Source organism: Leguminivora glycinivorella, chromosome 16 (genome assembly GCF_023078275.1).
Source record: "Leguminivora glycinivorella isolate SPB_JAAS2020 chromosome 16, LegGlyc_1.1, whole genome shotgun sequence".
NCBI classification, from domain to species: Eukaryota; Metazoa; Arthropoda; class Insecta; order Lepidoptera; family Tortricidae; genus Leguminivora; species Leguminivora glycinivorella.
Window position 1 is genome coordinate 15,731,620 of NC_062986.1, and position 27,800 is coordinate 15,759,419.

The 27,800-nt window shown below is 40.6% G+C and overlaps 2 protein-coding genes across 2 annotated transcripts; both read left to right on the forward strand.

The window, feature by feature from the left end:
* The first annotated feature begins 339 nt into the window (after positions 1–339).
* Positions 340–1,687, forward strand: LOC125234400 (ATP-dependent (S)-NAD(P)H-hydrate dehydratase-like). The gene is made up of 2 exons (XM_048140626.1): positions 340–748; positions 884–1,687. Exons 1-2 carry the CDS (start codon positions 494–496, stop codon positions 1,613–1,615), a joined length of 987 nt encoding a protein of 328 aa, XP_047996583.1. The 5' UTR covers positions 340–493; the 3' UTR covers positions 1,616–1,687.
* A 372-nt stretch (positions 1,688–2,059) lies between these two features.
* Positions 2,060–27,225, forward strand: LOC125234401 (protein FAM91A1). The gene is made up of 22 exons (XM_048140627.1): positions 2,060–2,336; positions 2,585–2,669; positions 3,071–3,178; positions 5,846–5,947; positions 15,471–15,652; positions 16,431–16,531; positions 16,705–16,882; positions 17,225–17,358; positions 18,387–18,486; positions 19,645–19,752; positions 20,226–20,312; positions 20,645–20,823; positions 21,208–21,374; positions 21,671–21,846; positions 22,250–22,319; positions 22,494–22,610; positions 22,708–22,737; positions 23,034–23,225; positions 23,785–24,173; positions 24,556–24,659; positions 25,017–25,086; positions 25,416–27,225. Exons 1-22 carry the CDS (start codon positions 2,265–2,267, stop codon positions 25,524–25,526), a joined length of 2,862 nt encoding a protein of 953 aa, XP_047996584.1. The 5' UTR covers positions 2,060–2,264; the 3' UTR covers positions 25,527–27,225.
* Positions 27,226–27,800: the final 575 nt, after the last annotated feature.

Below are 27,800 nucleotides of genomic sequence, written 5' to 3' on the forward strand. Positions count from 1 at the left end.
CGATACTAGATATAGAATGCACAGAAGATAATGAAAAATATATGGAAATTAACACGTAATAGTTTTTAAAACAAACCATGTTATTAAATTACATTCTCACTTCTTTATTACTCATCAAATGTTTGAAATATAAAATTGTTTTGTTTCGAGAGGCGCTGGAAACCTTTTTTTTGTGTAAATTTTTTTACGTAATATTCGAACGGAACGTACATTCATGTTTATTTTTCCTTCCAGTAGTGCTGCCATGTACAAAACAAAATGTAATCGATACAATCGACTCAACTCTTATAAATCTAAATGTGAATTCGTTGCTCGTTGTCGAAGCAATCATTTTTTCTAATGGTATTTTATAGAGCTCAAAGGCCACGAGGTCATATTTATTTGTGACATCAATTTTATTAATTTGTTAGTGACGAGTTATTCGTAGACTTTCTATTTCAAGCAATACTAATTTGACATTTTATGTGTTTATTATTGTTAAGTTGTATCAAATATGAATTCCATTGTCAAAAGTTTGACTGCGATTGGATTACATTTCGTTTTGTGTACTAAATTGGTTACATCGTCAATAGTGGAAGAATGTTCAACAATTGATAATTTAAACGAGGAAAGGCTTTTAAGCCTCGGTAAAATTATTGTTCCTGAATTAGAAGGCAAAAGTAAAGGTGACGCTGGCAAAATATGTATTATAGGTGGATCTACCGAGTACACAGGTGCACCTTATTTTTCAGCTATTTCATCCTTGAAGGTAAAAATATCATTAACTAAAAAAAATGGTATGAAATTGAAATAATCCTTATGTTAAAAACACAATTATGAAATAATTAATGAGATATTATTCATATATAAGGTTCCTTTATCAAATGTGGCTATTTTTTTTTAGGTTGGAGCTGACTTAGTTTTTATTATCACTACTGAGAATGCAGCACCAGTTATAAAATCTTATAGTCCAGAGCTTATAGTTTATCCTTATTTAAGCTCCAAGAACCTACCAAATATTGTGACATTGCTTAATAAAATGGACATAATCATAATTGGCCCAGGATTGGGAAGGGACGAAAACACTATGAAATTAACATATGACATTATAGAAGCTTGCAAGATGATAAAAAAGCCATTGATTATTGATGCGGATGGTTTGTACGCAGTTTCAAATAACTTGACAATTATTAAGGGATATCCTTTGCCAGGAGCTATTCTAACCCCAAATAATCACGAAGCGAAGAGATTTATTACTGCAATTTCTAGCAATAGCACCTGGTACACTTTCTGGGGAGATAATGTGAGCGTTTTGCACAAAGGGGGTGAAGATCATTACTACTCCAGTATTGCTTCTTTCGATTGGACTTTGTCAAAAGGAGGATCTGGTCGAAGAGCTGGTGGGCAAGGGGACATACTGTCTGGAGCTTTGGGCACATTCTACACATGGGCTTTGAAATATGATCTTTGTGATAACGACAAGTCGGTTCAACTTGCACAAAGTGTGGCTGCTTTTCTGTCTGCTAGGTTTACGAGAATATGTAACTACAAAGCTTTTTGCATTCATGGTCGCAGTATGACTGCTTCAGATATGATTAACCAGATTCATGCGTCTTTTGATGCTTTATTTTTGTGAATTTATAATAACGTTCTGTATACTCTTGCAAGTCTTGTAAATCATATACAAATTACAGTCTTCATAATCATAGCCATAGTATTATCATTTACTGTTGCAAAACCCTCAGAGACGGATTTTTCATTTATTTATTTTAGGATATTTAACATGATAATGAAGAAAAAATTATGAATACACGAATAGTCGCTTAGAATCGAACACGACCGTAATTATCGATTACGGGTTTATTAACATGGCAACATCTGTAATGTCAATTTTGACATATACATTATAAGCGACGTTCATAAACATACATTTCAAACATGTAAAACAAAAAAAAATATGTTATTATTATTATCGGTTTCATATATTTCATTTTAAAAATCAGTGAAGTTTACGTTTTATACTTGTGAAAATGATCCATAATGACCACCTTATTACAATGTCATAAAATCCTCAGATTTATGTAGGAAATTAATTATTTTCACACGGGTGTCATACATTTTGAACGCTGTTTCTTCGCCATCGCGCAATCGGAACATACATACAGCAAATTTAGTTTTCATTTATCAAATCATAATAATTATCTGGTATAATTTACTCAAGGACATTCAATTAGCAAAATAATATAATTCAATGTAGTGGCGATAAGCGAGGTAGCTCCACTAACATGGAGGACGAAATTGAAGAATGTGTTCGTAAGAAAATACAATGGGCTAAGCTGCCAGCAAACGTTAAAAAGGTAAACTGATATGGTTTGATAAGTTTGTGTAATCTGGGCTTATTAAAGTAATGAAACTGTATACTTGATACTTAATACCTTTAGGATATTATGTCACAATCATGGTCATCAGACTATACTACAAAAGTAAACAAAACATTGATATCAATATGAATCTTAATTTTGTTATTTGTATTGTTTGTAGTTTTAGTGAGATTCTTATTGGAATTAATATTGTGAATCGGAAGTGTTATTCAATATAATTTCAGCTATTAGGGGATTCCAGCAAGGAATATGAGAGATATATATTTGAATTCAGTATTAAAAATCAACTCCGGTACAGGGGAAGTCTTGGTAAGTTTATTTATATTCATCATTCATAATTTTTTTGAGGAAAACATTCTGACTATAGGATAAATTGCCAGTAGCTCCCTTTCCAATAACTGGACACTTCATTATGAACTCTGTATAATGGTAATCTGAATTCATTTTAGCATAATGTGGTCAGTTACTGAGAGGTAGCCAGTAATAGAAATTTTATGTAAAAATTATCTCTGTTTATACGTAAAGGGAATTTTTCTGCAAATAAAGGGTTTTTTTATTAGTTATTCGACACTGGCCAGTAACCGGCAATTTACCCTATTGGGTCAAAGAAGTTACATTAAAAAAGGTTTATACTCATCTCATAGTAACATTGAACAATCAATATTTAAAGAATAAAGTGAGCATAATTTATATTCACTGTTATATTCCAGTGCGGACAGTCCAGAAAGATGAGAGGAAATATTATGAGACTCTTGTGCACAGCAGCATTCAGAGGCTCATGCTCTACCCCTACCACTTGGCTGACATGATTGTTAAAGGTAATGCTGCTAATGCTATGTTAAAGTTTATAATGGAGGGTTTTCCTTTGTACATATAAGTTTTTTTTGAGTGTCCCTAGGCTGTCCAACATACAGAATATACTTCACACCATCACACCCTATGCCTGAGGGTGATTGGATTAGAAGAAAGAAATGCAACATAGAAGCAATGCCATTGTTTCACTACAAAATGTTTCAATGATGTACAAAAAACATATATATTAACTAAGATATGTATCTAATACTCATTAAGTGAAATGTAAAATTTCTTATGTTATGAGATAATAAATTTCTTTAACCTGACATATGGAAATTTTTGTAACTCATTAGCAATTTTGTGTTTATTTGAATCAATTTTATTTCCAATTGAATCTCTTCAAATGTATCAAGTTTAACTAAAACATAATGCAAAACAAAAAAAAAATATAGCTGCACCTACACCATTACGTACATAATAGTCAACTGTGTTGTAATTCAAATTCATGATAAAAACATTAAACTGTTATTGTTTGTATAGAAATTTCCATAGACTTCTGTTGCATTCCATGCAACTAGTGTAAAGTTGTGTGCCTTTGTATAAAATGTTGAATCTCTTCTCTTCTCAGCATATTTGCGTCCACTGCTGAACATATGCCTCTTTCATGGATTTCCATTCTGTTCTATAAGCGGCGGTTCTGTGCCAGGTCGGCCCTGCCGTCTTTCTGATGTCGTCCGACCATCTGGCTCGTGGTTTCCCTTCACCTCGGCTTCCCAGTCTAGGTCTCCACAGCAATACTATCCGGCCCCATCGGTCGTCAACTCTTCGACAAATATGACCGGCCCATTCCCACTTTAGTTGCGCAATCCTCTTCGCGATGTCGGTAACTTTCGTGCGTTGGCGAATCTCCTCATTTCGGATTCTGTCTCGCAATGAAATCCCGAGCATCGCGCGCTCCATAGCTCTTTGGGCCACTCTTAATTGGCGAATTCGTCCAGCGGTTAGCGTCCATGTCTCGCACGCATAGGTCATTACTGGGAGGACACATTGGTTGTAGACTCTGGTTTTCAGTGACTGTGGAATTTTGGACTTGAAAACATCACCCAGCTTGCCAAATGCGCCCCATCCCAATTGAATGCGCCTACTAATTTCAGCATCCAGGGGTCACCTTCAAGCGTTATTTTTTGGCCCAAATATATGTACTCGCTTACTCTCTCCATCGTTTTGCCTTCTAATGTTATGGTTGCGTTTTTAGCAGTGCTCATCCACTTCGTTTTCTCCATATTCATTTTTAGACCAACTTGCATCGATGCCTGGCTTAGATCATTGAGCATTTGTTCGAGATCTTCAGGTGTCTCTGCGAGTAGAACGATGTCGTCAGCAAAACGTAGGTGGTTTAAATACGTTCCATCTATTCTTATGCCCATGCCGTCCCAGCTACAGTGTTTAAATACATCTTCTAGAGCATTTGTGAAAAGCTTTGGAGATATAACGTCACCTTGGCGCACCCCTCTTCGAAGTGGTATTGATGTTTTGGAGGCTTGAATTTGTACTGTCATTGTAGCTGAGTGGTAAAGGTTCTTCAACAGCTGGATGTACCTATAGTCTATTCGGCATCGCTTTAAGGAATCGAAGACTGCCCAATGTTCCACCGTATCGAACGCCTTCTCATAATCCACGAAGGCAAGGTGTAGTGGTAGTTTGTACTCAAGTGATTTTTGTATCACTTGCCTCACGGTGAAGATATGATCTACTGTACTATAGCCGCTCCTGAAACCTGCTTGTTCCTTAGGCTGGTATTCGTCTAATCTTCGCGATATTCTCGATGTGATAATTCTTGAAAATACTTTGTACACTTGGCTTAGGAGGGCAATAGGGCGGTAATTTTTAAGACTGGTCTTGGCGCCTTTCTTGTGAAATAATGTGACCATGCTGTTCTGCCACTTTTCTGGTATTTCACCGGTGAACAGGGCTTCGTTAAAGATCCATCGCAGTTCTTTTAGTATCGGGCGTCCACCTGCTTTAAGCAGTTCCGTGGTAATGCCATCTTCTCCCGGAGCTTTGTATTGCTTAAGTTGTCTCATAGCCTGCTTCACTTCATAGGTGCTGATATCTGGAATGTCTTCGGTGAAATGTTTTGTCAGAGTTGCACGTGAACACTCTGCACCATGCTGTAAGTTCTGTGTATTTTGTGACTCATATAGTTCCCCATAGAATTTGGCTACCACATTTAATAGCCCTGGAGTGTCCGTTACTACATGGCCGCCTTCGTCTTCCAGTTTGATAAGCTGGCTAGTACCACAAGCCGTAGCTCTTTGAAATACCTTTGGGCCCCGATGCTTTTCTATCAAGCGTTGGATTCTTTCTGTGTTTCTTCTCCTAATATCCCTTCTTACTGCCTTGGATATTTGCCTGTTTAGCTTCCGGTGCTCCTGGGAGTTGTACTCCTTCGAAGATATACGTTCACGCTGTTTCAGAAGCAAATGCGTATCAGATGAGAGTTTGTCCTTATCTTTAGCCAACCGACCAAATATCTCCTTGGCGCTACTAGTAACACTTGAAATAAATGTACTGTACTTATAGTCTAGGCTCTTTTCGAAGTAGTCAACATCTGAACGTGCGAGAGTTAAGCTGAGCTTTCTCTCAGAATGTTGAATGTTTGTGCCTAATGTTTTGTGGGTGTATTTCAGGTCTGCGGATAACCCCGTTCATCTACTATGTGGAGGTGGTGGCACTACTGATTGAGCTGGAGAAGAGCTATGACACCATGCCCAACTTCACTGCTGCCGACTGTAAGACATCTTTTTTTTTTTATATTTTTTTTTATGGGATAGGAGGCAAACGAGCAGACAGGTCGCCTGATGGTAAGCGATCACCGCCGCCCATGGACATCCGCAACACCAGAGGTGTTGGAGGTGCATTGTCGGCCTTTTAGATTATATTTATTTTCATTTCTTTATACATAATTATTTAATTTTATTTACTTATTTCATACTAGCTTTTGCCCGCGGCTTCGCTCGCGTTAGAAAGCGACAAAAAGTAGTCTATGTCACTCTCCATCCCTTCAACTGTCTCCACTTAAAAAATCACGTCAATTCGTCGCTCCGTTTTGTCGTGAAACGGACAAACAAACAGACACACACACTTTCCCATTTATAATATTAGTTTTATATAATAATGTTAACTTGTGAGAACATTCTCACGCCTAAGGATGGCGAAGACCAGGCGAAGTGGAGAAGACTAAGCAGGAAAGCGGACCCTGGCGCTAGGCCGGGGGAACGCTAGGTTGAAGAGTAAGAATAATGTTTATCTTATTGTTGCCGAAATAACGGTCTAATTATTCTTGTATTCGCTACGTCAGTTTTTTTACGCCGCGTTTTTTTATGCGTGGTTTTTTTAGCAATGTTGACCGGACTTTTTTATTTTATTCATAACCTTGTGCCACCCACTATTTATTATAGCTAATCAAGTTTGAATGTAGGTTTTTAATAAGGTCGAAGTGGATGTTTTGAAACCATTTACGAGACAAAGGAAATGCTGCTTTGTATGGCACATTGGGCGCCAAAAGGTTAAATCAGTTACTCATAATAGTCGTGACTTCTATATTTACGATTGGCACATTGGGTGGACGACACCCTGAACATTGCTGGTCACAACTGGATTAGAGTAACTCTGGAACGGGACAAGTGGCGTACTATCTTTGTACAATCGCCCTCAAGTAGGGAAATTGTAGTTGAGAAAATCTAACGATCTATGCCAGTGAAAGCGAATCAAATCGAAAGGCCAACTCACCCTGTCTCCGCTCGGCGAACAGCTGGTCGGTACCGACTCTCCTCGATGGCGGGCTGGTGCTGGAGACGTCGCGGTGAGGGCCTTGATCACCTCAATCGACAATTTTAGCGAGTTTTTTTTGATTTTCGCGACGAACGAGCTTGCGCACAGGGCAATGAGCAGCCATCAAATCGATCTACCTTCCACTGGCTTTTATAAATGTCAAATTAATTCGAAGAAACTACCCTACGTACTGTCGCTAATAGATTTGCGTTCCATTTTACGATATACGAAAAAGGACATGAATTTAAAAATACCTAAATATATACCTAAACTAAAGTGAGTATGACACTTTAAGTTCTCGCGCTTTGTACACATATTTAAAGTCACACACAGGTCGAACGCGATTAATTAACATTATTTTTACCTTTTTTCCCAACGTTTCGGCCAGGTTGCACTGGCCGTGGTCGCGGAAGACTGACGTCCCAGCAAAGTGTCACCGGAGATGTAAACAACACAAAACTACCCGATATTAATTTACTAATTTACTAATTTACTAATGGACTAAGAAAAGTCTCCATTAAGACTGTATACACACCGTTATCTAAAGTAGCGAGTCTCTTACGCAGTCCTAAGGATGTCATTCCGTACCAAAGTCCGGGTGTCTACAAGATAGATTGCAGTTGTGGAAGTGCGTATATTGGCCAAACAAAGCGCAGCGTTCAAGAGAGGGTGAAGGAACACATAGCGGCAGTTAAAAATCGCCATATACACAAATCTGCAATCGCCGAGCACTTGCTTACTGCGGAAACGAATCACTGGATTGAGCTACACAAACCCAAAGTTCTTTCCACCGAGCGACACTATTATCCCCGGATTGTGAGGGAGGCGATCGAAATTAAAAAATATCCTAAAAACTTTAACAGGGAAGACGGGTATAGATTATCGCCAACATGGGGACCAGTGATTCAAATGTTCAAACCATCTATCTTCGGACCAGTGCGCGGATGTTGTGAGTGCTGTGTGTCGTGCGGTGGGAAATAAACAATAACTAAAAGCGGGTAGATTATATTTATTTGTCTACCCCGAACATTTATATAAATTAATATCGGGTAGTTTTGTGTTGTTTACATCTCCGGTGACACTTTGCTGGGACGTCAGTCTTCCGCGACCACGGCCAGTGCAACCTGGCCGAAACGTTGGGAAAAAAGGTAAAAATAATGTTAATTAATCGCGTTCGACCTGTGTGTGACTTTAAATAAAGTGAGTATGGTGTCCGGATCGATCATTCCGCCCACCAAATACGAAGTATTTTAAGAATAAGCTAGTCTATGGGTAAAGGGCACACCTTTACCAGAGGTCGTTGTATTAGACCTGACTGTGACCGAATTGTGGCTACGCGGGAGGTTCCGTCCTTGCCCGGATGCAACGATACTATACGACCAAGTGACCAATGAAGCGGTTTCAGTTGTTCATCTTTAATTAATACTAATGCGCCGAGCTTGGGCTCATCAATATCCGAATGCCATTTCGCGCGTTGATTTAACGTATGCAAGTACTCTAAATGCCATCGCTTCCAGAAATCGCGGTGAAGTTTCTGTACTAGCTGCCAGCGATTTGAGATGGTCATATTCGTTTCGGTGGTTGAAGTGTCCACGAGCGAAGTCAAGGGCTCTAAGGTGAGAAAATGTCCCGACGTTAGCACGGACATGTCATTAGGATCGGAGCTCATCTCACAGAGTGGCCGTGAGTTGAGCGTTGACTCGACTTGAGCTGCCACCGTCAGAAATTCTTCGTAAGTTAAGATTTGGTTTCCTACAACGCGAGCGAGATGTGTTTTAAATGATTTAATATTAGATTCCCACAGGCCGCCGAAATGGGATGCGGCTGGTGGATTGAAAGAGAATTCGATATTCTCATGAGAAACCGCCTCTTGCATGAGTGGCAGCAATGCGTTATAAGCTCCTACGAAATTCGTACCCCGGTCACAATTTATGCGCTGGCAACGGCCACGACGAGCGATAAATCGACGCAAGGCAGCGAGAAAGGCTTCTGTGGTTAGTCCTATAACAAGTTCGATATGAGAGGCCTTAGTCGCGAAACATATGAATGTCATACGTGTGTTTTAAAGGGCCTGGCTCCACGATAACGTTTAATGTACGTGGGAAAGGGACCCGCGAAATCGACACCTATACACGAGAAAGGCTTTACTTGCGAAATTCGAGTCATAGGGAGATCTGCCATGCGAGGCACCAAAGGTTTTGGATTAGCGCGAAAGCATTTTATACATTTCGATAAGCGAGAACTAATTACACGTTTAGATGCGAGGATCCAAAAATTTTGTGCGATCAGGAAATGGAGTGTGCGTAACCCCGGATGTTGATTATCATTGTGTAGGTACTTGGTCGACAACGAGGTGCGTTTCAAAGGCGAGACTTTGCAGCGTGACATTATCAAATGGGTGGTGATGCTACCATTACCGTGCTCGATGCGAAAGTAAATGACCGCTGAATATCCTGCTTCAGAAGCGTCACAGAAGCCATGCAGTTGAACACTGCAGGACTTCGTCGATAGGATGAATCGAGGTATCTCGAGAGACGACAATAACTCGAGATCTGTACGATAACGAAGCCAGCTTTGGTTGATGTTGGGGGGTGCTACCACGTCCCAATCCAGACCAAGAGTCCAAAGATCTCGTATTATGCGTTTAAACGAGAGTGTCAAGGGTGTAAGAAACCCAAGAGGGTCAAATATGCGCGCCAATTCTGAAAGAATGTTTCTTTTGGTGCACTTTTCATGAAGCGGATTGACAGTGAAGGTGAACGCGTCTGTGGACGGGTTCCACTCCATACCGAGCACCTTAACAGGAGATGTCGGTTCCGAATCGAAAGAGAGCGTCTTATTATGACAATGGGCTGGGTCGAGACTCTCGAGCAGACGGGGACAGTTACTCGACCACTTACGGAGTTCAAAACATCCCTTCTCTAAGATCTTTATGACCTGAGACTGAAGGTCGAGCGCTGATTCGACAGATTCAGTGCCTGTCACTACGTCGTCGACGTAAATGTCCCGTTTAAGGACTTCAGCTGCACGAGGATATTCTGTGCCTTCGTCGATGGCTAATTGGATCAATGCACGAATTGCGAGAAAGCTAGATGAAGACATACCGTATGTCACGGTATTTAAGCGAAATTCTTGTATAGGTTCATCGAGTGAGAACCTGAACAAAATGCGTTGAAAGTCTCGATCACTAAGAGAGACTAAGATTTGTCGATACATTTGACGTATGTCGGCTGTGAAGACAACCGCATGCAAACGAAAACGAAGTAATATCGAAACGAGATCGGATTGCAGTTTCGATCCAACCAGCAACTGATCATTCAATGAGGGACCTCCAGCAGGCTGAGCAGTAGCGTCGAAAACTACCCGCAATTTGGTAGTGGAGCTGCTGGGCTTAAGCACGCAGAAATGTGCCAAGTGGTAAGCTCGGCCATCCGATCGAGGTGCGACCGGGTCCATATGTCCAGCATCGAGATAATCACGCATAAAGTTATTGTATTCTGTCCGAAGTTCCGGTTCACGAGAGAGTCTCTTTTCGAGAGAGTTTAGGCGGCGCTCGGCAAGAGCGCGCGAGTCACCAAAATGCGGATCGACGTTTCGGAACGGTAAGTTTATAATATAATATATCGTCCGTTCGGATCACGTGTATGAGTCGAGGCGAATATTTTCTCACACATGACTTCATCGTCAGTTAAAGGCGAAGCCTTCGGAAGACTTTCTATCTCCCAAAATTCTCGAATTTGGGAATCGAGCGATTCGATTGAGCAAAACAGCGAAGTTTGCGAATGGGAAGTGGCGGAAGGAGCGCTTCCCATGACTACCCAACCAAGTTTGGTCTCAAATATTGTGGGTCCGTTATCACATTCGTGGCGGTTACCCATGAAGATTTTACAAAAAACATCTACTCCCACTAAGACGTCGATAACCCCAGGTTTGTCAAAGTTAGAGTCGGCGAGATCGAATGCGTTGACGCATGGCAGACGGTCGATGTCAATTTTTACTGCAGGCTGATCGCTGCAGATTTTGGGTGCGACAATGGCTTCGATGCACATTTCGAAGTCAGACTTCATGCTGCGAATATTAAGAGTGGTATAGGAGGTCGACAATGTTGACACCTCACATACACCCTCGATCGAGGAATATTTATGTCGAATCGGAAGTCCAAGTCGCTGGGCGCAACGTCGCGTGATGAGATTGGGCTGACTGCAATTGTCTATGACGAGACGAATTTTTTGATAACTACCGAAATTATCGAGTACCTCCACGTATGCTGTGGCAAAAAGCGAAATTTGACCCCCAGGTGCTGAACCAGACGCAATCATGGTCACCTGTTTGTCAGGCACCTGCGTCGGGGTATCGAGAAGCGAAGACGACGAGCAAGTCGCGGCGCCAGGGCTAGTGGCGGCCGAGGAGCCGACACTGACCTTGGGATTACCACCATCGACATCGAAATGAATAGTAGTGTGGTGGGCGACGTTACATTTCAAACAACGAGATTTCGATGGGCAAGTTTTGACTACGTGTCCCGAGCGTAAGCAGTTGACGCAGAGCCGATTGTCCTTGACAACAGAAAAACGCTCGTGAGGAGTCTTGTTCCGATATTCAATGCATTTAGCAAGATCATGATTCGACTTGCACAACGCACAACACGGTTCAATCGGAGCGGCGCTAGTGGCCACTAACGTTTTATAGACGGCGGCCGCAGGAGTACGTTCCTGTGTCGCGCGCCAGGCGGCGGCGGCGGAGCGCGGCGCAGCGGGCGCGCGCGTGGGGCGCCCGGGCGCGGCGGCGGCGGCGGGGCGCGCGGCGGCCAAGCGGCGACACTCTCTGTGAGCGAGGCGAGTTCCAAAGCTTGACCGGCCTTATTCACATATTCCAACAACGACTCGAAAGAAGGTACATCCTTGCTGTCGTTCTGCAACTCAAAACGACGGCGGGTGTCCTGGTCCAATTTATTGATCAACAAATAGAACAATGGGAAGTCCCAATCGTTGACGGGAAATCTTAAGTTTTTCAAAACCGCGATGTTTTCTTTGAAGGTGTCTACCAGTCGACGTAATTCACTGGGAGAATTAGATTTCAACGAAGCGTTCTGAATTTCCTCCCAATGACGAAAAGCTAATTTTCGTTTGTTGTTGTATCGATCGATCAAGGCCGCGTAGGCATCTAAATAATTGCTATCCGATAAAGGAAAACCTTTTAACAATTGCAATGGTTCACCCGAAAGAAGTGTCATCAAAATTGAGAACCGCTCAATATTTGACAGTCGTTTATTTTGATGTACCATTGTATTAAACATATCGTAAAATGTTCCCCATGATTTAATGTTACCATCGAAGTGGACAAGATTCAAGCGAGGCAACTTGACGGACAAATCGGTTCTATTTGTCTCGCCCTCGGTAGTGGTCGCGGAGGACAACGAAGTGTGAATTTCAATTATTTGAAAATATTTGTCGTCAAATTCTTGACGCACGACATCCTCCTGTTCTAACTCGTTCGCATCTGTTATTTCCGAAATGAGTTTCATGTGGTGGGTTTCAAAACTAGAACAATAGCCGTCTATTTTTAACCGACTTCAAAAAAGGAGGAGGTTCTCAATTCGCCTGAATGTTTTTTTTTTTTTTTTTTTTGTATGTATGTTATTCGATATCTCCGAGAATCGTGGACCGATTTTCAAAATTTTTTTTTTGATCGAACCGGTATAACCTCGAGATGGTCCCATTGGCACCAAGTCAGGGTCTGATGATGGGATCCTGGAGAAATCGAGGGAACTCTTCAAATGTTATAGGCACATGTAATGTTTTTAGTCTATTTTTCAAAGGTACACCAGTATTTACGTCTGATGGTTATAATTTTATGTGGCTGAGCTGATGATGGAAGGTCAACTCCTCAATGGTTAGGAGTTAAAGGATAATTCTTTCACTACTGTACATGTATTCGGACTGATACATATAATATCACTAGGAACCACTAAAAATCAACAAATAAATAAACTTTTTAACAAAAAATAAAACCGCCTTCAAAATAAGCGCGTTACAAAACACGGAGAAACTAAAAAGCCAAAAATAATAAACCTTTCAATTCAGATTTCTTATCGTATTGCAATAAGCTAAACATCCAAATTATAAACAAATCAATTATTTTTGGAGTCGGTACCAGCCTGTGTATGGTTGGGTGGGGCAAACAGGCAATAGCAAGGCGACGAACAGGTCTGGTACCGACTACAAAAATAATTGATTTGTTTATAATTTGGATGTTTAGCTTATTGCAATACGATAAGAAATCTGAATTGAAAGGTTTATTATTTTTGGCTTTTTAGTTTCTCCGTGTTTTGTAACGCGCTTATTTTTGAAGGCGGTTTTATTTTTTGTTATGCTAAATCTAGACATAAACAACGGCAATCGCGAGGAATCCACCTTAGCCTGTAATCCGGCCGCTAAACATTCATCGATCCGTTTGATCGATATTTCACGTTTTAATTGCAAATTACGACGTGCGAGTGCCTTAGACATTGTCACTTCAAATGTGTAATGACCACGTTAATTTAATGTAAATGTAACCTATTCGACATATAAAAACAACTTGTAGTACAAACAATTTTCGACCTTATTTACTATGGTGTAAGGTCCACCAGCTACGACACTATTACAGAAAAATATTTCTTTCAATTGATAAGTGAGAGTAATTATTTATAACGATGAGTGCCTAAACTAACGTATTATTTTTAAATGAGTTTGATAAAGGGAAGACAAAAACACTAGTTAGGTAAATTATTTCAATTAGAAAAACAAGCAGTTCGGTTCGCACTGATATGTGCTGCCGTTGGAAAATAGACCCTAATGGATAGGATTGAAGTCCGCGAATACTTTGTGGGCTTGTGCCGATTATGAGTACGTACGTAACGTAATTAATATTTAGCAGAAAGTAGTTAATTGATTAGGATTAAAAACTATGTGATTTGCCTATGTGAATAATAATGGACATCTATCTGTGGTCATTATTCAATAATAATGCACGATAGTATAGACTAAATACGTGGTAAACAATATTACTAATTTATCTTATGTTTTCGTACTATTATGTAAATTATATTTGTCTAACTATTATGTATTATCCACTTTACAAAATAACAATAACTAAATGTAATTATCGCTATTCTTAAAGTCCGAATTCAATACTATGTAGGTTGGTTATTATTACGTAATCACAAAAATAGCACGCGGTGCAGTGTTACCCGACCAAATTACGAAGTATTCTATTTCAACGGGTTATGACAACAAATTTAACACCTACTTTATTTGGTCGTATAATATGATTGCATCATCAATTTTGATCGTTCGAAAATCGAAATTTGAAATATTATAGTATCCAGAAAGTTCCTGTTTTGAGGTAATTATGTCTAAAGCAGTTGAAATGAATGATTACTTATTGTCGGACTTTGGAAGCTAGGTAGGTACGAAAGCGAAGTGATCGATTGCAAAGATTAAGTATGTAGTTTTGCGATGTATCTATGTACGAATATGAGCGAAACGAAACTAACGATATTTTGGTAACGAAACGAAATTAGCGACAGTTTTAACGAAACGAAAGTGGTTCTACGTCACTCCTGGCCCCGAGACAGGTTAGCTGTTCTCAGTTTTAGGAGGATCCGCGGTCGAAGGAACAAATGTACAATCGCCCTCGAGTAGGGAAATTGTAGTTGAGAAAATCTAACGATCTATGCCAGTGAAAGCGAATCAAATCGAAAGGCCAACTCACCCTGTCTCCGCTCGGCGAACAGCTGGTCGGTACCGACTTTCCTCGATGGCGGGCTGGTGCTGGAGACGTCGCGGTGAGGGCCTTGATCACCTCAATCGACAATTTTAGCGAGTTTTTTTTTGATTTTCGCGACGAACGAGCTTGCGCACAGGGCAATGAGCAGCCATCAAATCGATCTACCTTCCACTGGCTTTTATAAATGTCAAATTAATTCGAAGAAACTACCCTACGTACTGTCGCTAATAGATTTGCGTTCCATTTTACGATATACGAAAAAGGACATGAATTTAAAAATACCTAAATATATACCTAAACTAAAGTGAGTATGGTGTCCGGATTGATCAATCTTATCTTATCTTAAATCTGCGGGGGCGCATCGGGATCTTTTCTGCAATTACCCCCTACGATCCTAAGATCCTTCAACTATTCAGGAGCTTCTCGACCATCTCCACGTATCGGATGATGAGGCTCATGGGTAGCTCTCTGAAGTCCTTTGGTACCAGGTAGCCTGCTCCAAAGTTCTTCATTCTTTGTCTGGCGAGGGCGTGACATTCACACATTAGATGTCTGACGGTCTCTTCCTCTTCGCCACACATGCGACAATCAGTGTTGTCAGCATGTCCCATCTTGGCCAAGAGTGGCGTACTAGAAGAGAGGCCTATGCTCAGCAGTGGGGCGATTAAGGACTAATATAATGATGATGATACTTAGGATGTCTTCTTTCAGGTCTTCGCTTGCTAGGCATCGGCCGCAACGAATACCTGGAGCTAGTAGCCAAGTCGCGCTCTCTCGGCCGCCGCGGGCGCTCGAAAGCCATCAGGGCGCTCTTGCCGCGAGTACCCCTCAACATTCCCATGCAACCCTGGTGGAGGATAGAACTTGGCTACGTGTTAGAAGCCGATGTTAAGGTAATGAATCCCAGTGATTAACAGAAATTGGGCAGGGTGAGCTATTATCCATATAACTTGACATCTCCAACATCATAATAAGTATAATAGCATTAATAGCTCACCGTTTCCAAGCTCGGACGACCGCAGGCGATCAAGGCAACATTACTACGGTGGCAGATTGAATTTGGCTATGTGTAAAAGCCAATATTATGGTAGACTTTATCTTGGTAATTACGTTTATTTTTAATCATTGCTGTGTTTTCGAGTTACTAAAGTTTTTTTTTATTCTCTTAAATAAACAAGGTTTTTTTAACATTTTAGAATTAATCTAATAAAAATATTGAATGAAAGCTGATGTTTTTTTGTGTTAACCTTATTTGTGTGAATGATCAGATTTTTGCGTTGTTAGCATGTAACGGCTCAGCCACGACATTGGTCTAAGCGCGACTGCGGTGAGCGGCAGCCATACATTGGAGCGAGGCACAGCGATGGGACTTTTCATTCGCACGTATGGCTGCCGCTCACCGCTGTCGCGCTTAGACCAATGTCGTGGCGGGCCGTAAGTAGTCATGTCGCCTCAATCACGACTAAGGCTAACATTGACTTGAGTTTTCGCGGACGAAACGCTAATGTTTCTCTGTCATACTAATATGGAAGAGAGAAAGTACCGTTTCGGCCCTCTAATTTAACACTGAGATAGGTCTACATTTTGAATTGTATTGATTAAGACAACAACTGTCATATTCGCTTCTGTTTCCTAACCGACTGGTGTGCCAACTAATCCGTTTGTTACTAGCCACTGGGCGATCAGGAGCGGGGGCTCATCGACCTGCTGATCGACCGAGGGTCGCAGACCGCGGGCACCCTCGACTACAACGTCGTCAAGACATTGTACAGGTAACAGTCATACCAAGCAGTATTGTGCACCTAATCCGTTCGTTGCTAGCCGCTGGGTGAATATTTTGGTTGACTGTACAAACTTATTATATAATCATTCAATCGCTCGAAACTTATGCATTATCACTTGTTGCTTTTTTGCACAAATAACTAAATTGCTTACTATTGTTTAGGCGCGGGCTGATCTACCTCGACGTGCCGATCACGGCTGAAGACCGCGTGTCCGTCCCGCCCCTAAAAGGGTTCGTCATGAACCGCGTCGCTGGCGACTACTTCGAAACTTTACTGTACAAAGTATTCGTCTCTATAGACGAACATACTACGGTCGCTGAGTTGGCGGCAGTGTTACAGGTACGAAAATAAAAGTTACTACTATTTATTAACTTAGGTCTACTTTATAAAGGTTTATGATTTGAACCGCGTCGATGGTGACTTTTTCGAAACTCTATTTTATAAAGTGTAAGTCTCTATAGACGAACGTACTACGGTCGCTGAGTTAGCGGCAGTGTTACCTACCTCCATTTTCGGTGGTGCAAGTGACCCTAATGTTTATGTCCATATACACTATACTGATTGAGCCAGCGGTTGTTGCATGTTAAGTAATGTCTACCTTACAGAGATAGTCTCTAGGTATAATGATCTGTGTGTGTATTTGTAGTAAGTCTCAATTTATTTTATAACATATATTTTTAGGTGGAATGCGGCCTAGTGAAGCAGGCTGTATCGCTATACTGCCGATTGGGGTTCGCGCAGCACTTGCAGCCACCGCGGGTCCCCAACCCGCACGCGTCCTGGCGCACAGCGCTCACGCAGCCTCTACACACACAGTGAGTTGATTGTTAGCCTTGCAATAAGGAGGTTGGCTCTGTTTTAGGTGGAGGGGATCTCTTTAACGTCTATTTTAGCATCTCAGTCTTGTTTATCTTAGCTTCGTGCCTTAAAAGACCAACCGCTCAAAGTCATCTTCTACAGTGTAGTGTTAGTCGACTGACAAGGCAGCAAAGTCTAGTTTAGTCAGTGAATCCCCAAACGACCGATTGTCGAATGTCAACCTTTTTTCCAAAACAGCTAAGTATAACCTAGCTGGACGCACCACTAAGATTACTTTAAAAGTACCGGCACGCCTAGCACATCATTGGCGCAACAATCTGGATGGCTGAGATACGCGTCATACTCGTGAACGGGTGCCGTCTGTGAAGACCGGTCTGTTTAAGCTTACTGGGGCTGTTATAACTTAGTAACTTTAATTCTAATTTTTATTAAATTAAGACACTTTGTTCGGTTGTCGTTTGTTTCCTTTCTTTTAGTGAATATTTTAAATATATGATTTTGACTCATGGAGACCATATACATCTCTAAGGAGAATTAGATTAAGTAGATATACATTTTATTTTTAGTTGTGACATTTAGAGTCATTTGCACCTCTAAAGTAATTTTAGACTTTTTTTTTTTTGTATTTGTACTTTTTATATTAAAATTTAGTGTAGTTCTTGGTTGTAATTCGACATTTAGAGACCTTCTACATCTCTAATTAATTGTATAGAGTTAACTTTAGTTAGAACTTAGAATTAGTATATAATAGTATCAATTGTAATTTCAACTCAATTTTAAATATTTTTTTAAATACCTATGTACATGTGACGTGTAAAAGTGCCCCTGTGGCCTATTTGCTGAATAAATTATTTTGATTTTGATTTGAATCGACAAGTGAGAAAATACCGCGACATAAAACTCTCTAATTTCGCGCGACAACCCGCTCTCTCGCGCAAAAATCAAAGCGAGGAATCCGCGTCGCCTGACAGTTCCACGCGAGATACAACACGTAGCATAAGTATTGAACGTAAATATTTTTCAGGTATAGCCAAATATCGCCACTAACGTTTAACCCCAACATGGAAGAGGAGGTACTACAAATGGAGCCCGTACTTATGAAGGAACCGTCCACGTCCAAACAGGTAATTGTAATAACATATTGTCTAATTACCCAATAGTTCTATTTCGTATAAGGGACAAAGATTTATAGCTTAAAGCTTCCTCAAAAATATTCCATTTTAGAATTCTCTTCAAGGATTTTAAATATATTAATTAATTTACAATTAAGATTTTTTCTACTCCAGCACTTAAATCTGTCAATTAGATTATTGTCAGCGGTATCCAAATTGAGTTCATTTGAGTAACGATAAGAAAGTCTATTTGTCTATAGGTTCATATGATTACTGCTAGCAGTAATCATATGAATATAGGAGTTCGGTTAATTTTTTTTTAAAAGCACAACTTCCATTTATCAGGTATGTTTTCATTTGCAATAATAAGTAACTTTTAATAAATAATTTAATATTTAGGCTCATAATTTAAATCAAGATGAAAAAGTAAATTGAAATGCGTTTTACATATTACATATTGTAAAACAAAGGTAAAAATCATAAGTTTATCAAATAATTTTACATTCGACATTTAAATATTCTTGAACAACCACATTTTTCGTAATTAAAAACCGGCTTATTTTCTATTTCTCTTGTCTATGGCATGTTTGACATTTGTAAACTTTAGACGAAAGTATTTGAACTATTTAAAGTGTCTTGTAGTTTATTTTAATTCGACGTTATTGTGCAAAAACTTAAGTAATTATGAGTGATTCTGGTGAACAATGTACTTCCAAAGAAATCAAGGCTATGACGCTCAAAGTGACTGACAATTTGTTACCTGAAAAGTCGGATAAAGCGTACCAAAAATGTTATGATTGTTTTGACATGGAAATTGCAAAAAAATGTTTAAACAATCTCTGAAACCGCGTTGTTGGCATATTTTGAAGATTTGTGCAACAAGTTCTCGCCATCAACATTGTGGACTGAATAGGTACTCAATGCTGAGATCCACACAAATATTCCCATTCATTATATAAGATAGGTTAGTAACCCATTTTATTATTCTCGAATAGGTATTTATTTGGCTGTCGTAGAAAAAGTATATTTAGCTACGTAACTTTAATGAGTAAAATGCGTTATATAATATACTATTAGTTACGTAACTTTAATGAGTAAAATGCGGTGTATTTCTTTTGTAAGGTTTATATAAAAATATTGTTCTAGTTCAACTTTATTTTTTCTTCCCAGAACTATCAAGACATGAACGATGCCTCCAGCAACAGCGGCGTAAAAAGGGTGGCGCTTCTGTTCGACTCGACTCTAGCCGCCTACCTCATGATGGGAAACCTCTCACCGGTATAACACAAAAGATATATGACCACGCGCCATGTTGTAAAATTTCATTAGAATTGTTTTCTTCATGTTATACTGAACTGTCGCCGCGTACTTGAGAATGATGCGCCCTCTTGACCATAGTCATATATTTCTGGCCAGGCTTTATAAGGATGTAGTTTCCATAAAAGTGTAATCCATGAAAGTGTGTCAATACAATTTAAATTTTCGGCCAAAATGAAATGTCATTTCAATGGCAATTTTTGGACGATGGATCCTTTACTTACGTCCAAATGTGCCTAAAAAATGCTTTAATCATTTTGTACCAAAAATACATCACATCATTGTTCATCATCGTTCATGTTTATCTGCACAAGTAACGTGTGTCGTGTCGTGTATAGACGACTGTGGCGTGCAACGTGTGCCATAAATCTCAAATTTAAAAAAATCATTTGAAATTTAATTAATTAAATAAAAATATGATGTGTTGGTTTCAGGATCTCAAAACGCATGCTGTTACGTTATTTGAAGTGGGCAAGATATGCGATGAAAGTCTGGATAGTTTACTTATGGAATTAGATAAGGTTAGTGTTTACTTTTGACTCTTTTCTTTGCATTCAAATGCTGATATTTGTTGAAACATGAATTGTCAGTCGTTTATTTCCTATCAGACCTTAATGAGGAATGCCTATTCAGAAGAATTCGCCATTTATAATATAAGGTAGTCAAATCCCAGCAGAGGCCATGTTTACACAAGGGAGCGCTTATCCTATCCAACGCCAATTCCTAACGAGGGTTCTGCTCACGCTCAGTCAGTTGTCTGAAAGAAACATCTTGCAATTTTGTGTTTTTCTTTTCCGTTTCGGTCTATTTGAATAGTCTTGTGTATGAAAATCGGCGTATCGTCTCAACTCAGGTGGCAGGTGACCCTGAAATTGAAGGGGAGGCCGCGCGCTACCTAGCAGCGGCGGCGTGCCTCCGGCGCACGCTGCGGATACTGCGGCCGCGACTGCGCCCGCTCGACCTGCTCCGGTGCGAGGCGCTGCACGCGCTCGGCGCGCCGCAGCGCTCGCGCCTGCTGCAGCACAAATACAGGTGAGTCTTGGTACTATGGTTATGGCCTCCGGTTTCTGCACTTAGCTTTGGAGAGAGAGGCCATTGTGCGTGAGTCTGGGTACTTCAGCCCATGAGTGTTCATAAACTCCCTTAGGTACCCTGCTTTAATGTGCTACTGTCGGTTATTTAACAAGGGGTTTTAGTCGCTATAGGCGCACAGCACAGACCAGAGACGTAGGAGTAGTGGTCGATTGCTTCGTTTCGTTTTTGAAGCGCGTTGTGGAATGATCTTACAGTTTCTGCGGGCAACATGTTTAAGGTACAAAAGGTCCTTAATAGTTAAAGGTTAACAGTTCCATTCTATTAATATTGTAACTAATTTTTTTTTAGTTAATGTAGACTAAATTGTCGTGTTATGTTCAGGCTAGCGGTATCAACGGCGCCTTTATGCCGCGAAGCTCGCGCCGGTCTAGCGGCTGGCTCTCTACCCCACATCGGCCCAGCTCCTCCTGAGACCTCCACGCCTTGGATGAGACTCTACTTATATCATGTTGCTGGCTACGGACCGCCGACGCTATTATTGAAGAAAGGTAAATCGCAATGTAACACACAAGTGGTGCCTTTATATCACTAAGTTAGTGAGAAAAAAGTAAAATGGACATGTGTAGTAATTCTGTACTTAAGATACAAATACATAGCCAATGCTACAACGTCAAAGATAAATCATGCAAACCTGGATTTGTTTTTGTGTACGGACAAGTTACAACATAACATACACGCACGCAACTTGAAGGGAAATGTTGCGAATTCCAGCTACAATCTTCTTGTTATTTCAACAACCGTCCAAGAGTTGCGCAAATCATTTTGACATTTCGTCTATTTCCAGGCACGGTGGTCCGCAGCGTGCCGCGGTTACTGCTCGGCTTTTCCCGACTAGTGGTGGCGTGGTGGGGCGCGGAGTCGGCGCTGGACGGCGCGGGGGGCGCGCCCGGCGCGCTGCCCGCCGCCGCCGCGCTGCAGGCCGCCAATTCAGCCCTACGTCGTGGGCCCGTGCTGCTGCAGGTACGCACGTCACTAGTCGCTGCTGCACGACACCGGCGTACTGTAACAGGTATACACGTGACTAGTCGTCGCTACATGACGCAAGCGGACTGCTGCAGGTATACACGTTACTAGTCGCCTCTACACGACGCGGGCGTGCTGCTGCAAGTATACACAATAACTAGTCGTCGCTACACGACGCGGGCGTTATAATATCAACTTAAGATTAACCTTCAAATCAAGGGTAAACAGGGCGAACGCGCTTCATCGTAGGCCACGTCTTCGCCTAGGTAATCTCAGTAATCTGTGGCCATGAATAAGGCCATTTATAGTTAAAAAAAAAAGAATTTTAGTATGTCCGAATTTTTAGTCTAATATATGACACCTTATTTCGATTTTTTTTTCACATTAATTTGGTTTTCAGGCGGTTGGAGTTCGGCAACCGGCGAAGTTAAAACATGTAGTTTTCCCTCCGGAAGCCGACAAATCGCCAGGTACAGTAACTTTTCAAGTCTTTGCCCACTTTAAAAATACTATGACAATACTGGTTTCTATAGTCACGTACATTACTGGTAAATTATTTGTGACAAAAGTACTCTGCGCACATGAATAAGCACACCTATGTCGCTCGCTTAGTCTCGGTAAGAATGAGATTTGTTCGTCAACAGAGACCAGTGCGTTATGGGCGCGGCATGCGGGACTGAGACGGCTAGCGTCCCGGCTACGGCTGTCTCGCTCTGTCGGCTACGTGACGCTCGCTGACATAGGAGTGAAACTGCTCATATCTTTGTATTGGGATCGCAGTTGTTCCTGGATTTTCTGAGATGAGTTTTTCACAACTGGCATTTCTATTAGGGGGCATCCATTAATCGCGTCATCTGGGCGCAAGGCCGCCCCCTACCGTGCAACTTGGTAAGTTTAAACATTATAAATTAAGCGGCATTCTTACCGCCAACGTCGTCCATGCTTGACAACGGAATTAAGCGGTCAGTTGTTTAAAATCACGATTTTATTTCTCATATCGTTAAACCTTTAAAACCAAAAATGCGAAATTCACATTGAAATATCTGAAACTGCTCATATCTTTGTATTGGGATCGCAGTTGTTCGTTTCCAAAGCGAAACCTTTTAAAAAATCCTGGATTTTCTGAGATGTATTCAGTTTTCTCACAACTGGCATTTCTATTATTAAATCTTCTAATATTTCAGTTGCGCCGCGCAAAATGAAAGACGTATGCGGCATGGCGAAACCCATCAGCGAAGTGTCGATATCCTCGACCGAGTCGGGCGACAAGTCCGACGACAAGCGACTGCAGTCACCGATCGAGTCGCACTTCGCGGTCACTCCGTCCACGGACAGCAAAACTAGCTCGCCCGCGAACGGGTTCACTACGGTGGAAGGTAGGTGAACTAGTCGGGCGACTAGTCGATCGACAAGTCAGTAGCAGAGTCGTTCTTCGCGGTCACTTCGTCCACGGACAGTAAGACTAGCTCGCCCGAGAACGGGTTCACTACGGTGGAAGGTAGGTTGACTAGTCGCGTGACAAGTCGGACAACAAGGGTGCTGCCGCCTTTATTTATTACAGAAAATCGAGTCAAGTTCAATTTACACTCTGCGAGAAACTGTTTTAAATCTCGTATCCAGGGCCCTCGCAACGTTCAAGATTAAGTGGTCTCAAGTAGAGAACCCAAGGACCACGTGGACCTAGGAAAATTAATTTGTTAATGTATTTTTTTTTTCTACACGCTGAAATAAAAAGGACCGTTCAAACTTCGCATAGTGACTTTTGAGATCATAATGAACAACTTTTATTATGGGACCAATGCTGAAATCGCAAAAAAATTTGGCTGTTTCATACATTTTGACTGTCATGATGCCGCTCATTTCTATCTATCACTATGGAAAGTTTGAACGGTCCTTTCAAGTCTCTCAAGTCTAAAGACGGTTTTCTGATCGCAGGTGGCCAGTTACTCCGCGAAGAGCTCGACAACCTTGGAATTGGCGACTCACGAAGCAAAGAGTCCCTCCCGACCAGCGACGATCTAGTCCCCATACATTCCTCCTCCACTAGCGTAGAAGACTTGAAGGACAAGTCCAAAGACTGGCGAAGCAAAGAGTCTCTCTCAGACGACACGCCTACCAAGGACTTTGCCAAAGTGTCAAGTATAGAAGACTTGAAGAACAAAGAGTTTGATTTCGAGAAAGATAAGCAGTTGAGCGATTTGTTGAGTCCGGCGGAGGAGTCGATATCGATGTTTACGCAGTTGAGCGATAAGTTGACGGAGATGGCGGAGGGCGATAGTGGCGTCGATACGGCGCATACTGACGATGAGGCTTGTAAACCAGAGGTGTGGTAGCTTTCATTTGTTTTTTTTTTCTAATGAATGATGTTTGCACACGGAGCAAGCAGAAGCATGACCCGCAAGTACGTAGGCATATGATTACGCGCCATGTTGCGGAATTTCATTAGAACTATTTTGTTCATACTATACTGAACTGTCACCCCATACGTCAGAATACCAGCGCAGAGTGTGGGTTCAGTCCTCATTTTAGACCATGGTCTGTTTATAGTAAAAACCGGTAGCCTAGACCAAAACAATGATATAACTTTCGAATGTCAAATATGACTAGTTTACGAGAAATTATTTTTTAAAATTTAGGACAAATGTACCCGAAAATTGACTTGCAAACTCAAGTCATAAGTCATAAACTTCTGTTTTTTTTTTTCAGAAATGGACTATACTTGATCTTCAATTTGGCATTCCATTGTTTGACGAGGTGCTGTGCGAAAAGATTTGTAACTGTTTGGCTGACCGGATAGCAGAACCAGAGTTGTAAGTATTACATACAAATAGGCTAGTTTCCTACTAGTCAAATCAGCTTCTTTTGAACTGTCAAAACGATTTGTTAGTATGGAATTACTATGAAATACTGAGGAGTGACGTCACGGTCAATTAATTTACTGTAGGTATATACATATTTCCCTTTGACTTATTAAATAGACATTATGTTTAAAAATAACTACTGTCCATATTTTTCTTCTAATCATGTGGTGCTTTATTTCGTGCATTGCATATAATATTTTATTTTAAGTATAGGAAACTAGCCTATTAGTTACGATTTCCATTTGTGGCAGCATTCGTAAATAAATCTGATCGTATATTTTCTTATATTCGTTTTATTATTTTCAGGTTAGATAAAATTAAGGAAGATAACGAGTTCCTATGCTCAGATGTATTGAAATTTGTATCGCAATGTCAAGTAAGTTCTTCTTATTTAACCTCTTGAACCTACTAGTACAAATTGCCTTCATTGAGATTTGAATCTTACTTAAGTGGAAGAATGGAACAATGTTGGTCTCGCTTTTTTTTCGTTCGTCATTATAATATATAATAATATATAAAAAAACGACTTTATTTTCTGTTATCATTTATTCAAATTAGACTCCATTTTGCTTTTGTGGTAGGCCGCTAGAGGATATAAAACTTAAAGCTACATTTTTTTATGTTCTGCTAAAGAAGATGTCTTGTTTTTATCATGTCATTAATCGTTTACATATTACTTATTACACATTCTTTTGTAATTTCCAGTATTACCCAGGAGAAGACATGGGCATAGTAAAGCGAGGTACTCTGGTCCCCCTCCCTCGGAAAAACCTGGCGTTTGAAAACGGACGCATCAGCGAGTGGAGCGGGAAATGACGCTCTCGTTCACTCCTGCCGATTCTCCGTAACGACGCCAAGGTGCGACAGAGACCGACGTATATTGTATACTTCTGTTAAGTTTAGAACACGTATTCGATGTCCATAGTGATGTACCGTTCCTAGGAAAATTTCGCAAGGGGAATGAACGGTATAGAAAAAAACCGTTCATAGGGAATATTCCCTATCATCAATTCATCATCATCATCCGCTCCCGGCCGGTTTCGGCCTCGGCGACTGGGTTCGAACCGGTTAGTGAGAGCGACGGTCGTGAGCTCTCAGGTGATTCCCTATAATATATGACGGAATATAGGAAATTACTCGGGAACGGCACATCATTAATTGTCCGTTTGCAGTACGTTTTACAGATGAATATAAAAATATGTAATAATATCGGTTTATTGTACAAAAAGCAACAACACAACTTTATATCGATAGAAAAAGGGCTTCATATAGTCAATTAATTTTAAAGTATTATTGTATTTCAAAGTTTTTTCACACCTAGCCATATTTTGTGTTCACATATTAATATATTCGCTATGTACTAACTGGGCAGTAGTAGCATAAGAAATAATGTTCTTACTTTTGCTTTTAACTCCCACTATAGAGTTTACCTATGGTTTACATTTGTACGATTTCAATTTATTATCACAGTTAATTATTTAAAACTAAGGTGGAAGTTACACAATCTTAAAAATATATAAAATTATTGCTACTAGCAATGTGAAACATCCACGTTTAATTTTAGTTTTTAGGTTGTTAGTGAATATGCTAAGAACGTCAATTATTACCAACCGCCATCTTCGTTTTGTAAAATTCAAGTATTAATGTGATTAAAAAGATTATTATTAGAATAAAAAAAGTATTACACGACAGTTTATCAAAATATTTCTAGTTACCTGTTAGTGAAGATTTTAGGAACTGTCGTGTAGAGCAGTCTAGAATATTATAGAAGTATCTGAGTGACGGCTTTATTATAATGAAAAACGCATGGAAACTAGAAAAATCGCGTTTCCCAGGACCTAAGACTAAGCTAGATCGATTTATCATCCCCGAAATCCAGATTTCAGCAAAATCGTCACAGCTGTTTCCGAGATAGCCGGTATATATAAATAAATATATAAAAATTGCTCGTTTGAAGATATTAGATTAGATGTAGTGTAGATAAAATCTCAGTGTACACATCCCTACCTGTAGAACCTGTAGAAAACAGCTTGAGTTTTTATAAATGAGTAATATATAAATAAATAATTAAAATAAGAATACATAATATAATGACAATGAAGATAGGTATTGAAATTTAGACGTCCATTCCGGTTACACCTTGTTATTTTATAAACAGGGCACGTTTACATTATATTTAGAGGGTGCGCCCACGGGCGACTTTTCGAAGCGACTTTTTTGTCGCGACCATGGGCTAGTATGAAAGTGCGCTCACGAAGCGACGCAACTTTTCATACAAATACGTAGGTCGCCGAGCAACTTTGTCGCCCGTGGGCGCGCACCCTTACAGATATCGTTGATTAATTCAGTTCAAAACCGTAGTTAAATAAAATAAAAATTACAGTACTGATCGTCAGATCTGATCTAGTCTAGTCAACTCTTTGTCCGCCAAAAACGTCAAGTAAAGCGCTGTCGCGCGCCTGCCATCAACCATACATTTTGACAAGGGCCACGAGTACGGTATTCAAAGATTAGCCGGATTAGCCCCCTTAGGGCCACTTGCACCAACGAAAATGGAGATTTTATATGGAATTTGACAGGTGACAGCCCACTAACCCTGGGTTAGGTGGTTGGCGCAAGTGGGCCTTATTCATAAAGGTTCAATAAAGTTATCAAGCCGATAAGGTTCGTTTGTCCCTTTCTGTCACACCAATACGTTGGAACGAGACAAAGGGACTTTATCGGCTTGATAACTTTAGAAAACGTTTATGAATAAGGGGGTTATAATGGTGCATTCTACCGAGCGTGGAGTTGGATGGTGTTTGTTCGTATATCACCCGCTGTGGCGGCGCCTGTGTGCAAGTCACTGTCATTCATATGTGAGAGGGAGAAAAAACATATCTTCTCGCTCTCACGTATGGACTAAGGCTCCCCACAGACAGTCTTAAAAATTCATAATCTTAAAAAAAACTTGTATGCAATCTGACAGTTCAAACTGACACTGACAAGACACTGACAGATCTGAACTGTCAGATTGCATACAAGTTTTTTTTAAGATTATGAATTTTTAAGACTGTCTGTGGGGAGCCTAATAGGGTAGCGCCATCTGTC

What these genes read in the sequence shown, in the direction of transcription:
- LOC125234400 (XM_048140626.1), top strand. Translation starts at nt 494, where the DNA reads ATGAATTCCATTGTCAAAAGTTTGACTGCGATTGGATTACATTTCGTT. An exon ending in CAGCTATTTCATCCTTGAAG is followed by an intron (nt 749 to 883) that starts GTAAAAATATCA and finishes ATTTTTTTTTAG; the next exon opens with GTTGGAGCTGACTTAGTTTT.
- LOC125234401 (XM_048140627.1), top strand. Translation starts at nt 2,265, where the DNA reads ATGGAGGACGAAATTGAAGAATGTGTTCGTAAGAAAATACAATGGGCT. An exon ending in CCGGTACAGGGGAAGTCTTG is followed by an intron (nt 2,670 to 3,070) that starts GTAAGTTTATTT and finishes GTTATATTCCAG; the next exon opens with TGCGGACAGTCCAGAAAGAT. An exon ending in GCCCCCTACCGTGCAACTTG is followed by an intron (nt 22,738 to 23,033) that starts GTAAGTTTAAAC and finishes CTAATATTTCAG; the next exon opens with TTGCGCCGCGCAAAATGAAA.